General features: G+C 54.4%; 1 protein-coding gene across 1 annotated transcript in view; it reads right to left on the minus strand.

The window, feature by feature from the left end:
* The window catches only part of MGAT5B (alpha-1,6-mannosylglycoprotein 6-beta-N-acetylglucosaminyltransferase B), a 68035-nt gene that overhangs the window by 38782 nt on the left and 15565 nt on the right, over positions 1 to 13688 (minus strand). Inside the window, exons 4-8 of the mRNA XM_067717666.1 lie at positions 4690 to 4805; positions 4085 to 4158; positions 2890 to 3060; positions 1887 to 2051; positions 1006 to 1175 (exon numbers count right to left, since the gene is read on the minus strand). Of these exons, the coding sequence (XP_067573767.1) occupies positions 1006 to 1175; positions 1887 to 2051; positions 2890 to 3060; positions 4085 to 4158; positions 4690 to 4805 (696 nt within the window). The remainder of the gene's footprint in view (positions 1 to 1005; positions 1176 to 1886; positions 2052 to 2889; positions 3061 to 4084; positions 4159 to 4689; positions 4806 to 13688) is intronic.

A 13688-nucleotide genomic window follows, 5' to 3' on the forward strand; every position in this document is an offset into this window, starting at 1 on the left:
AAAGAGGGACTTCCCTGGCAGTCCAGGTGTTAGGACCCTGAGCTGCCACTGCAAGGGGCAGGGGTTTGATCCCTGGTCAGGGAACTAAGATCCCACATGCCGCACGGCCAGCCAAAATAAATAAATAAATAAATAATAAAAAGCAAAAGAATGATAAACACAAAATCCAAGTTCCAGGTTTCCTCCAGGGCCGGGGCGGGGGTGGGGGTGGGGGGTGGCGGGCAGGACAGAGGGATGGGCAAGAGGAGTCCCAGGCGAACATGAGAGCCCTGGTAACATTCTCATTCTAAAGGTGGATGGCAGAACCATGGGCGATCACTCCATTCTTGTACTTCATGACATACGGTACATATATTTTTGTATGTATCAAATATCATATAATAAATATTATTAAATAAAAGAAGAAAAATCTTACGTATTTCTACATCCCACAGATACAGTGGTTAAAATAAACCTCATCTCACACACACACACACACACACACACACACACACACACACACACACACAATCCTACCCACTCTAACCACTAGTCTCCCACCTCCAACAATACCAGAGGGACCCTGGAAAGGCAAGCACTGGAAGGGGTAGGCATCGCCGGCCCACCCTCACCACCCTCCAGGTCTTCCTGGCCCCCAACCCCCAGAACAGGCCCAGGAAGGAGCCCCGTTCCAGAAGAGGACCCCTGAGGCTGTACCAAGTCCACCAGGACAGCAGGCAGAGGGGACCCCATCTGCGTGACATGGCTCAACTCCACAAGCCAGTAGTGGTCAGTCCCTGAGCACAAACAGTAGCCCCGAGATGGAGACCAGGACCCTGTTTGAACAGCACTACGCAAATACACTCCCTTGGTGCAATCCCCAAAATGACTAGGCATCAGCGATGAGGACGGAAGGGCAGGAGGCAGACTGAGCAGCCGGAGGAGGGAATTAGGAATGTCTCCATCCGACAAGCTCCCGGGCGACGAGGGACTCCCCTTCCTCCCCTCCGCTCCCCCGGCACTCACCTCTGCAGCTCCTTCAGGGACACCGTGACCCGGAGGCCGTGGCCCAGGACGTAGAGAGCAGCCAGGATGTCTGCCCACTGCACCATCTCCCCCAGAGGCCCGCCCTTCAGCACCCGTGGGCTGAACACGTCCCCAGACTCCTCCGTCAGGAAGCCAATGTGGACAAGGACCTGGTTGGGGGGGGCGGGGGGGCACAAAGGATCAGCACAGAGAAGCAGCAGCCCTCAGCCCTGCCGCCCCAGGGAGACCCGGCCAGCGGAAGACACTGTGTCCAGGCTGTGCCTGGAAGGGCGCTTTCTGGCACCAGAGCACAGCGGAGGGGCCAAGGGGCAGAGTGACCTCGCTGGAGACACAGGTGAACAAGACAGTCACATCCTGCCCTCTAGGCGCTTACGTTCCAGATGGAAGAGGTAGACAATAGTAAACACAGATAAGAGATAATTTCATGAAATGATAAGGACTCTGAAAGAAATAAACAGGGTGATGAGAGAGTCAGGTAAATATTTATTGCATGGATGGATGGATGGACAGACAGATGGACGAACCAATGAACGAAGGAACTTCCCCCAAACAGGCTACATTATTCCCAACATTCCAGGCAAATGCCATGACTCTTCTGCCTGACAAGAACAAGATGTCTACAGACTGCAGGACTCCTAAGGTGGAGGGGGTGTCACTTTGCCCCAAACATGAAAAGGGCCAGGGCTACCGCATGCATCTATCCAGACTCTGCCTCCCCCTGCCCGCGGCTCAAATTCCAACAAATGCAGTAAAACTTTTGTAAGGGTAGACCCCGTGTCTACTTGGCAGCCTGAGGCCCTGAGCTCCCTTCCTAAGCTCTCTGAGCTCAGCTCCTTCAATGCACATAGAGGATAAGGTACCTGCTTCTGGTCCCGCCGGGCGCCCCCCAGCTTCTGCGCCAGGCGCTGGGCAGCCAGTGCCCACTGGGCCGTGAGCCGCTTGGTACGTTTCTTCATGAAGATCAGAGACTCCTTCCCGCTGCCCATCAGCTCCAGGAGGTGGGATAGATTGCTCCGGAAAACTGCCTGGAGGAGGGTCCAGACCTCAGTTCTCTAATCCTCCACCCAGCAGCCACGACACCGCCATTACCCACTGCCCTGGGCACAGGGGCTGGCACCTTCCCCGTGAGGCTGGGCCTGTTCTAGCTTCTCCACCTTTTTCTGTTTTCTTGTTTTTTGTTTTTATTTTTTGGCTGCGACCGCCCGGCCTGTGGGATCTTAGTTCCCTGACCAGGGATCAAACCCGCACCCCCTGCATTGGAAGCGCGGAGACTTAACCACTGGACCGTCAGGGAAGTCCCTCCCACTTTTTCTGAGAGGCCCACCAGTCCCCACAGTCAGGGAGCCCAGCTCTCCTCCCCCCAACACTCACTCCCCAGCCACATTGGTCTGTCCCAGCCCAGCTCCAATCAGCCACCCGTCCCGAGCCCTTCGTGAGCGGGTCAGCTATGACAGTTCCCAGGATCCCAGCCGCGACAAGGAAGCAGTAGGTAGTGGTCGGAGCCGGGGCTCCAAGGGCAGGGAAGCCAGGCCGCCTTTCAGTGGAGCCAGAGTAACTATATGCCTTGAAGAAGTTAACTCAGCTCTCCAGACCTCAGATCCGTCATTTATGAAATGCGATTGCATAAGGACAAATAAAGTGGCACACAGGAAGTCCTCGATGAGTGACAGCTATTATTACCATTATTCCAGTCCATTAAGGGGGCACCTCCAGGGCCCCAGCCTGCCCCTTAAGCAGCCTCAGCTTGCAGCATCCTGCAGAAGTCGGGACGGGCACCCGCAGGCTGGCGGGCTGGGAGCAGCCCACCCACCTGGCAGAGCTGGCTGGCAGCCCCGTGCCGGCCCACTCACCTCCCACACCTACCTGGACTTTGGGGAGGGGCTTGCGGGCTCTCTGGGTGGCCGTCCGGTTCCTCCAGGGCAGCGGGGGACAGAACCACTCGACCTCACTGAGGTAGACGAGGAAGGAGCACTCGGTGCCGTCCACCCCGAAGAAGGCGTAGCAGGGGTCAGAGGTCCAGCGGGCACGCATCCACTGTGGAGAGGGCCAGCCTGGGCCAAGGAGCCAGCGCCAGCCCCGTGCGCACCCTCGGTGAGCCCCTGCATGCATGTCCCTGGGGACCCCGAGGTCCCCCAGGACAGGGTCTCCGGGGCCCACCCTAAAGACGCAGCAAGGCTAGAAGCAGAGAAGAGAGACTAGACCGGGGCCCTAGGACCCAGCCCTGTGTCCTGGCTGCTGAGAGCCTCAGGGAAGGCCAGACAGGACCACCATCGCCCAGGCCCAGAAAGAGAAGGACCCTGGGGGAATGAGGCCAGTCCAGGACACATGCGGCCAAGGTTCCAGGGGCAACAGTGGAGGTGCAGCAGCTCAGGGCCTGGCTGGTCCCTCTTCCTTTGTCCTCCGCCCGTAACCAAGAGCAGGGTTCAGCTGAAGCCAAGGTCAGGGAGCAGCCTCTGAGGGGGGCCAGGGCTGCGGCCAGGGCAGGACTCATCCACAGTGACCCCCACCTGGTCCCCAAGGAAGGGGTCTGCAGTGCCAACACCCCACGCTCTTAGGGATTTCAGCACCAGTGAGGGGGCTGGTTTTTATGCCTGTGGACTGGCTCCCCGGATGGACAGACTTCATGCAGCCAGAGGTGGGACCCTGGAGGCGGGGACAGGGAGGGGGTCTCTCCCTCCAGCTGGTCAGCTGGGCCGGGAGGGAGGGGGAGAGAGAATGAGGTCCACATCGTGTCTGAATTTGTTGGGAATCAGGCTGCTGGTGGTACCATACGTATACTCAATAGTTCGCCTGCTGTAAGAAAGCACTGAAAACCCTGCAACGTGAGCCATCCTGGCACATTTGGGTTGGTGCCCCAGGCAGATGGCCCAAGCAGAGAAGTGGTTTCCCTGAGGCGGGCCTCTGCCAGCTAGTGCCAGGTTCTGAGTCCAGAGGTCAGGCAGAGAGGCCCTTGATGGGGGATATCCCTGCCAGGAGCAGAACCGCAGAGCTAATCTGGGGTATGGCCCCCGCGGAGGAGGCGCCCCCGGTCATCCCCAGCCCCAGGCCCAGGCCTCACCTCTACCTTCCCTGAGCAGTCAGGGAACTTGGGGTCGCTGGGTGCCTCACACTGGTCCCGCCGGCCTTCAGACACTGCAGGGAGAGAAGGTCACCTTGCTGAGGACCTGGGTCCAACGAGGAGCGCGGTAGAGAAAGCGTGAGGCAGGTGGGCTGGTCTGGGGTGGGGCAGTGCAGGAGCCCACTCTGCCCTTGGCCTGAGTTTTCTCCCCTGAAAGGCCACCGCCAGGGGGTCCCTGTGCCGGGGGTTCCCCCTCTTCCAACGCTCCCACCCTCCTGAGGGGGTTCAGAACCAGTGCGGAGCTGGTCTGAATGGCTACGAACCAGCTTTCTGGACGGGCAGACCTCGGGCATCCACCCAAATGTACTCCTGACTTTTTGACGGGGGCAGAGGTAGGGCCTCCCAGCCTGATGCCCCCACATCAAGAGGAATGGAAGGGGCCGCCCAGGGACGGTGGGGTGAACCCTGAGGCACCCCGCTGAGAGCCAGACACAAGGCCCCCGGGAGCCTGGGCAGCTGCCGTGGGGAGAAATCAGGGCCCCACCCCGGACGTCCCACCCTGTACTCTGGCCTCCTGGGAGTAGAGGGGTGCCCCCGGCCCCCACCCTTGCCGTGCAGGAGCAGGCTGTGGCGCAGGATCTGGTCCACCTTCACGGCGATGTCCGAGACGTTCTGGGCTATGGCCTGGATCCGCTCCATGAGGCCGGCCCCGGGGGGTAGCCTAAGTGGGAGAAGCCAGGGTGAGCCTGCCGCGATCTCCTTCCCGGGCAGGGCAGGCCTCAGCCTGCCAGCAAAGGCAGCAGGACTGCAGGGCCCCCGGCACCCAGAGACCGCCCTGCCCCAAACGGAAAGGTAGCGATGGGTAAAGTCAGGCCAGGAAATGGAGCCGCTGCTGCCCCAGCCCGGGCTGGAGGGGCTCGCTAACCATCAACGGACCCACGTGGCATTCATCTGGGAAAGCCCACATCTGCCGGTGCCAGGCGTGTCTGCACACGTGTGAAGGGCAGTGCCTGAGGCTGACATGGGCAGAGGAATTCCATTCAAGAGCCTGGACGAGATCTGTCTAGGGATCTCCAGGTGGTGGAGGCCCTTTTCCTGAGCACAGCCGGCTGCCCTGAGTCTGTTTTCTCTATTTTCTCCCAGAGGAATTGTATCTTGCCAAAGTAAATTCCACCCAGAGCAGCCTGGGGACTTGCCAACTATTAAACCTCTAGTAAACTACTTTTATCTCATTGCCGAAACTTCTATTGAGACAGATCCCACTTGGCTGGCACGTGGGTCTCGGAGCAAGGAAGGCTCTGGAGGCCCTTCTCCAAGAAGCTGCTCACTTTTTCTGAAGACGATAATTCCAATTCCTTTGATTTTCCCCACCTCCTCTGGCTCCGCAGGCCCCGTTTAAGCTCCATTTATCCCTTTACAAGGACTTTATTGTAAGGTCTTTATTGCCACACATAATGAGAATTATACGAAGGAGGATTTTTCCAACCTGGGCTCCTCTGGGGTCTGTAAACCCCATCTCTCACCAGAGGAGGCAGAGTGGTGCCCCTCCTTGGCCACCTGGCCCCTCGGGCCGCCCCCCGCCCCCCCTATCTCTACCTTCTGTAAGGCGAGGAAGGGCGTGGCCCCATCCACAGAGAAAGGCAACTGGTATGGGAGACACGGAGGTGGGGGTGGGGACACAAGGCAGAGGTGACAGGAAGGGGGTGACAGACGAGCCCTCCACACACATATACACATGTACACACACACATACACACATGTGCACACACAGTCCAGTCCACTCTCTCCAAACTATAATGGAAAATGGCATTGCCTTTTATTCACTTCCTGCTGTAACAAATGACCATGTACTGGGGGGGCTTAAAGCAACACAAATGTCTTCTCTCACACTTCTGGAGGCCAGAAGTCTGAAATCAAGCTGTCGACAGGGTTGGTTCCTCCCGGAGGCCCTGAGGGAGCATCTGTCCCAGCTTCTGGCTGGGACCAGCGGTCCTCCGCGTTCCTGGGCTGGTAGACACATTACTCCAGTCTCCTCCGCCTCTGTTTTCACTGTCTTCACTTGGCCTTCTTCTGTGTGTATCCGAATTTCCTCTCCTTATAGGGACACCAGTCATTGGATCAGGGCCTACCCTGATCCAGTATGACCTCCTCTTAATTTGATTACATCTGCCAAGACCCCATTTCCAAATAAGATCATATTCATAGGTACCGGGGGTTAGAAGGTCAACGTATCCCTTTGGAAGATACAATTCAACCTTCAACAACCTTCTATGAAATTACAAATAAGAATGAGCAAAGACATATAAGATGATGTTTCTTTTGCTCAAGAAAGTCCTCAGGCAGGAAGTAGCAATATTTCTCCTTGGTCTTCAGATTGTCAAGGAATGCTATAGGGAAGAGAACAGTCAGTCCATCTCCAATTTACAGTGACACACAAGGAGATGAGCTGAAGCTCTGCCTCTTATGAGCTGTGTGACCCTGGGCAAGTCACTTAGCCTCTCTGTGCCTCCGGCTCTCGTCTTTTAAAATGGAGGAGAAAGGAACTTCCCTGGTGGTCCAGTGGTTAGGACTCTGCACTTTCACTGCAGGGGGCCCGGGTTCGATCTCTGGTCAGGGAACTAAGATCCTGCAAGCTGTGCACACGGCCAAAATTAAAAATAAATAAAAATTTTAAAATAAATAAAAAATCAAATAAAATGGAGGAGATAGTGGCACCTCCCTCATAGCACTGGGGGGACTCAGTGAGGAAAGGAGTAAGGCACACAGGACAGCAATGCCTGCGTGAAAGCAGCCCCGTCTGTGTTAGCGATCATTATTGTGCAGGTGGGGTTGGAGCTGCAGCAGAAGGGATTTGGGCTGGACCATTGTTTCCCAACCTTTTCTCATTATCACCCCCTTAAGGAGCCTTTTTAGACATTGTTTCCCCTTCTCACCCTCCCCCCTTGAAATGTCAACTCCACGGTATTCTGCAGATCTGTTTACACACTATAGCCTGTGGAGGGCCACAAACCATCGTAGTAGCGAAAATTACAAGAGCCAATTTTCACCCTTCAGGGGGTGATACGCACCCATTGACAATGCCTGGGCTACAGCAGAGAAGGAACGTGATGACTGTGATGACCTTGGTGTCCATTGGGCTCTGAAATAAATTCTGAATGAGGGTCGTGGAATGCTTTCCCCACTGACCTCCAGGGACAGGATGGACAGTGCACTGCCTGGAAGGAGCATTTTGGTGATGGAGGGAGGCGGCCACAGGGTAGAAGGCCAGACCTGACAGCTGCTGGGTCAGGGCTGGCCCAGAGCACGGGCAGCTGAGGCCCAACAGGAGGGGCTCCCAGGTGGAGAAGGACTGGGTGCCCTCCAGCTTCTAACCAGGGACCTTAGGGCACAAGTTACCCCTGTGTGGGACCAGTGGGGGTCCTGCCAGGTCCCTGGAAACTTTGGAGGGGATCCCACCTCACTTCAAGCCTTCCTGAAGTCACCTCTCCGTCCAGGCTCTGCTCCATCCACCTCTCTGGGCACCACCATGCCTGGGGGTGGCTATGAGTGGCTGGTTTAAAACCCCCAAAGGAGTCCTGCGCCTTCAAGAACAGGGATTTGCTTTCATAAGTGGAGCCTGGTACTGCCCCACATGGGCCACATGCCCAGAGCTCCATCACTATGCTGGGTTGAATAGTGTCCCCCCAAAATTCACATCTACCTGGAACCTCAGGATGTGACCTTATTTGGAAATAGGGTCACTGCAGAGGTAATTAGTTAAGATGAGGTCACACTGGAGGAGGGTGGCCCTAAGTTCAGTTACTGGTGCCCTTATAAGAAGGCCGTGTGGAGACACCCAGGGAGAAGGAAGCCATGTGACGATGGAAGCAGAGACTGGAGTGATGTGTCTACAAGCCAGGGACACGTGAAGCCACCAGAAGCTGGAAGAGGCAAGGAAGGATCCTCCCCGGAGACTTCAGAAGGAGTGAGGCCCTACGGATACCTAGATTGTGGACTTCCAGCCTCCAGAATGGAGAGAAAATAAGTCTCTGTTGTTTTAAGACGCCTGGTTTGTGGTCAGTTTTTACGGCAGCCCTAGGAAACGAAACACAATCACCGTCTGCAGAATTGAGGGAAAACGGCTTTTAATCCACTACAGAAAAAGAGCCCAGGTTCTCCTGCCACCCTGCTGTCAGGAACGTCTTATCTCCCACCCATCCTCCTCTTGCAGAAGTCCAGCCTCCATCCTGCTGCTCCTTTCATGGGAGATGAAGAGCCACGGGGGGCGGGGGAGCCCTTGACTCCTCACACTTCTAGGTCCATGACTCTCCACATTATTCGGAGACTTATTGGACCAAGAAAGGGCCCCAGAGTCTGAGGTCTTGGATTCAAGTCCTGGTTCCACTGGAGAGCTGTGTGACCTTGGGCAAGTTATCTAACCTCTCTGAACCCCTTTGATTTATAACCCTTTATGTGAGGGTTAGCTCATATAAAATCTGAATAATCTCAACTACCTCACAGAGTGATTAACTGCAAGGATTAAACATGAGGCTGACTGTCAGGTGCTCAGCATACAGTAAATGCTCAAAAAATGCTTGAGATGCTTTTCTTTTTCTCCCTACCTATAGTGGTCACCCCATCCCTGAGAGGAAGTCTCATAAGTCTAACTACGGAGCAAAGCAATTTACTTTTGGGGAGATTCAGCAATTTTCATCTGATAAGCATTTTTTGCATAAAACGTATCACCAGCCCTGGCTTTAAAACAGTGCAGATGGCATCTGTCTGATTTAACAAGTTCAACTTGTTCAAAACAGAATTACTTGGCGTCACTATTATTATACTGGACTTAGCATTTGCACAGCACTTTCTGTTTTCAAATAATATAGGATTAGGCTTCTCTCCCTGGGAAGCTTTTTTTAAAATGACAATCAAAGAAGATGTCCCGCAGCACATCTATGACTTGGGAAATGCTTCCGTGGAAAAGAAAAAGGGGGGATGGATTGGGGAGACGGTGTGCAGCTGCCTGCAGCTAACAGTGTTGTCACCATGGGGTCAGGGTGGTGGCAGGGCTGGCTTCCCCATCAGGCCCAGGCAGTTCAGTACCAGGGCCCATAGTGCTTTTAGGGGTCCACGAAAGTGTTTCCATTTCTTTAAACATCGGGAAACAATTGCAGGTCAAAGAAAAGGTTTTAATATGTAATGTCACTATATTCATCTTTCTGCCAATGCAGTCATAAAATATTATTTTGCTATTGGTTAAACTGTGTCCCCCCCGGTCCCACCCAAGTTTGCCCAGGGCATCAGCCTTGCGCTGTCCCCTTCCAGGCCCGGGACTCTGTAGGTGCCTGGGCTCCAGGCTGAGGCAGGTTTGGCCCAGGCCTTGCACTTCCTCCAGCAGCAAAAGGTTCTTCCTGAACCAGTGTGGGAGGGGCCCCACAAGCACCCCAGCAAGAGGAGTGAGGTTCTCTGGCCCCAACCTATAATCTGTAGGTGTCAGGCCGGGGCAGAAAAGCTGGGGACATTCTGCATTATCACGCCAGCCCTAAGGGTCCAGCCATCCTCTCAGCCTGGCGAAGATTCCACCTCGCACCCCTCCCCCACCAATGTGATAGTCACGTGGTTGCCTGGCTCTCAGCACCAAGGGGCAGTGCAGACAAGGCAGGCAGGCTCGGCCCCCTCCAGCCCTAAGACCTGGGCCAGTCCTTTTCCTGTCTGAGCCCAGTTCCCTCAGATCTGTCAAATGCAGACCTGAACAGGATCTTCCTCATTGGGCCGCTGGCCAAGGTCAAAGTTCATAATATGTACCCAGTAGGGGGTAGCCGCTTTTACTATTCTCATCATTAATCATTATTACTGCTACTTCAGTTAGCTCTGAAACTGGCCCAGAGAAGGTAAAATGATTTCCCAACGTTGCACTGCAGGCGAGACTGAGACACTGGTGCTCTGGACCAGCCCTGCTCCCTCCCACTGTATTTGCAAAATAACTAAACCTGCTCGGACTGTGAGCCCTGGGCCTCTGCGCACACATACTAAGTATCAGGCGTTCCACCAAAATGATCAATTCTTACTTGGAAAGTAAAAGAAGGCCAAGACAGGCCCTGGTCACCCGCCCAGCCACTCCTCAGCCCCAGGGAGCCTCCCTGGCGTATTCGAAGCGTTCATGGTTCTCTAAATCCTCAAACACCTATCTGAGCATTCCTCACTCGCAATGACAGATGGGCCACCAGCCCCTCCTACTCAGGCGTAAGTGGCTTCCTAGAGCCAGCCGGCCTCCAAGGTGCAGCCAGCCTCTGAGCACTGGCCCATCACTGAACCAACACCACAGGCCACCCACTGGCCTCAGGACACCCTGCTCCCTCCACCACCCAGGGCCAGGTGCCAGGGGTCAGAGCCAAGCCGGGAACTCTGGCTCCCCCCAGGACACCAGCTCCAGGCATCACCTCCCAACAGGCCAGGCCCCCTTGAGGCTCAGCCCCCTCCTCCCAGCCCCACGAGGCCATCGCTGATTCCAGCCCTCAGTCCCCTGGCCCTGAGCGCCAACTCTCCAGGAAGCCACGGGAGGGAGGGTTAATCTCGAGTTCCTCCCATGATCTATGAGGGTTGCATTCAATTAATGAGATATTGATTTCTGCGAGTTGTTATTTCACTATGAAACTGATCGCTTTCCTTTTAAAACACAGACTCGAGCTCACAGGGGCCCGCAGACACACGTACCAAGACATGCTGTAGACAAACACTACAGCCAGAAACACAAGCACCACAGACAGGAGATGTGTACTTTCTGGGTTTGTCTGTCTGTCTGTCTATCTGTCTACCTCTCACGCACACCACATGGGACACAGGAAACCCCCAGCCTGGTGTCCAGCCTTCCCTGCATTTTTACTGCTCTCCTCCTCTGCTTCAGCCCCTGCCTCATTCCCATCAGAGGTCCTGATGCTGTGAGTGCCCCCACGTGATGACTAAGGACCTGCCTGCCCCTCCCCAAGTAAGACCCTCCTTCTCTCCTGCACCAGGAAATATATATACACGTACATGTACACATATATATTTCTATTAGATGGATAGATAGATGTCTTCCCACTATTGATAGGAAGAGAGCTGGAGTTGGACTGCGTGTGTGTGGTTTCATCACTTGGGGAAGGGAGTGGTACCCCATGGGCGGGGCAAAGCCGGACTACGGGGGATAGAGGCCCCACACACAACCCAGGGCCCAGACTTCCCCTGGAGGATTTTCCTTTTTAACATCTCATATGTTTATTCTATTTAAGACACATTGAGATCCTGCTACATACGCCTTGTATCTTGCCTCTTTTACTTAGACTGTATGAATAAATACATTGCCGGTCAGTAAATCTCTTTTAAAACATATTTTTTAGTGGTTACATTTTATTCCATCACAGATATCCCCTACTGTAGTGGCCCTTTTCCTAGTGTCTTCTTAATAGTAGTGCTTTTAAGTACCTTCAAAGTACATGTGTCTATTTGGCTGTACCCTCAAGGATAAAAGTCTTATAATTAAAACATACTTGTCAGTTTGATAAGTTAAACCATTTCTTAAGGGTGGGATTTTTATTATTAGCGAGGCGGAAGTCTTTGTCCTGTTGAATGTTCTTTTGCCTCAAATTCTGCTTTCTTTGCTATAAACACTGCCATCTAAACTTTCTTTCCCTTTGTGTGTCCTGGATACATTTCTTTTTATTCTTAATTTCTGAGTCATTTGTTTTTAGGCCTGTCTTACAAATGGCATATAATTGGATGTTGAGAACCTCTGTCTTTATTAGGGATGTTTAACCCTTCACACTTCTGGCACATTTGATAGGTGTCTGCCCTGGAGTGACCTTCTCACCCACCCGCCAACTACCCCCGACATCCACCAGTCTGGCCTCTCCCCAGCCCCAGGAGCCAGACACGCTCCCAGATCTGTCCTGTTAGGAAGGGGCAAATCCAGGGGCTGGGCCCAGCACAGGGCCTGAGAAAAGTGAGGCATATCTTTTAAAATTGAGGCTGAGGTCATCTTAACCGGTAGCATCTCCCCATCCTCACACATAGAACCCCAGGGAAGCTACGTTCCCCGGCACCTGGCCCTGCCAGTACAGAGATGGCCAGGAATGTCTAGAAGCATTTTTGAGTTTTTAAATAAAGCTTTAAAAAAATTGGGAAAAAAACCTCAACTCCTTACCCACAGACAAGAATTTTGATGTATCTTCCTTCCTGCCGTCTCCTCTGCACAGGGACAGGGTGCTGGCTCCCTCTCCCTAAGAGGCTCGGACACTCTTTGAGGACAGAGCTCTCTGACTTCTGTCTCCTGGGTCTTCTCCACTCATCCCTGACGCTCCAGCCCAGACCCCGCACACAGTAGGCACTCAACAAATACGGACCGGCTTGAACGCAGGCAGCCTCAAACCCCGGCCTTATTTGCCACTGCAGAGAAGCCTTATGGAAAATTCAGAGATCACTACTATTTGGTTTTAGGATACATAATATGATGCCATTTGCAACAAGTCTGCAAATAATCCCAAATTTTGTTTTCCTAGGCTAAAAAAGGCAAATGTGTTTTCCCTGAGGATAAACCAGCCATAAGTGCGAGGCACAGCCCAGAAGCTTCCAAAGGGCAGAAGGAGGGCAGTGGAGGTTGTTCTTTTTTAAGCCACAGATAATTGTAAAGTGAGAAATCCAAGTGCAGGTCATTGAAGAGTTTGCTAGAAACACAGCAGGGTTCGCGTCTGCAGGATTCTCGCCCGCCAGCTCCATGTTGACAGCCGGAGGGGGATAAGGTGCGGAGGGGGCTGCGGTGTTTGTGCACAGGGGGAGTGGGGGCAAGCAGCCCCAGCGTGCCCTGGACACACCCACTGCTTCTCGCCCCGAAACCAGAAGCAACAGTGTCCCTGAAATTTATGGCTCTGCCCTTGGGGTTTGATGGGCTCTGCTGGTCATGGTAGATTGTTGCTATTTCCTGGGGATGGAGCTGGAGGGGGTGGAGATGAAGGGCAGAGCATGGGAGGGAGGCAAGGCCAGGACTGGAAGAAACCAGAGACACTGAATGTGCTGGCAGGAGCACATTCAGGAGTCAGGCCTGCCAAGGAGGAGACCTGGACCCGCTGCCCTCACCCTGATGAACAGACCTGTGGACAGAGGCTGGATCCGCAGCCCAGACAGGTGGGAGCACAGCTGGGGGCAGCCGGGAAAGTGGAAAGGATGAGAGGGGGGCGAGGGGCTGAATCAGAGGGGACACAGCAGCATGGGAGAGAATCGCCCTGTGCACGTGGAGAAGAAGCAGTCTCACGCCTCCGGGGGGTGTCCATGGGAGCCCAGCAGCTTTGCCTCCGTCTCCTGTCTCTGCCACTGGCCCCTCTGCTTCCCCTCTTCCCACTCCACTAACCCACAGCTCTAAGAATAGTGTCCCAATGCTACTTACCACAGCTGACCCCTCCCAGACCCCACCACGCTCCGCCAGGGTGGCCTTCACACTGGTTCCTTTCCTCCAACACACCAGCTTGCTCCTACCCCAGGGCCTTTGCACTTGCTGCTCTCTCTACCTCAAATTCTCTGCCCCCCAGCTCCTCACGTGGCTGGCTCCTTCCCATCATGCAGAATTGAGCTCAAATATCATCGATTCCCAAGGGCC

This window comes from Pseudorca crassidens, chromosome 19, assembly GCF_039906515.1.
Source record: "Pseudorca crassidens isolate mPseCra1 chromosome 19, mPseCra1.hap1, whole genome shotgun sequence".
Lineage (NCBI taxonomy): Eukaryota > Metazoa > Chordata > Mammalia > Artiodactyla > Delphinidae > Pseudorca > Pseudorca crassidens.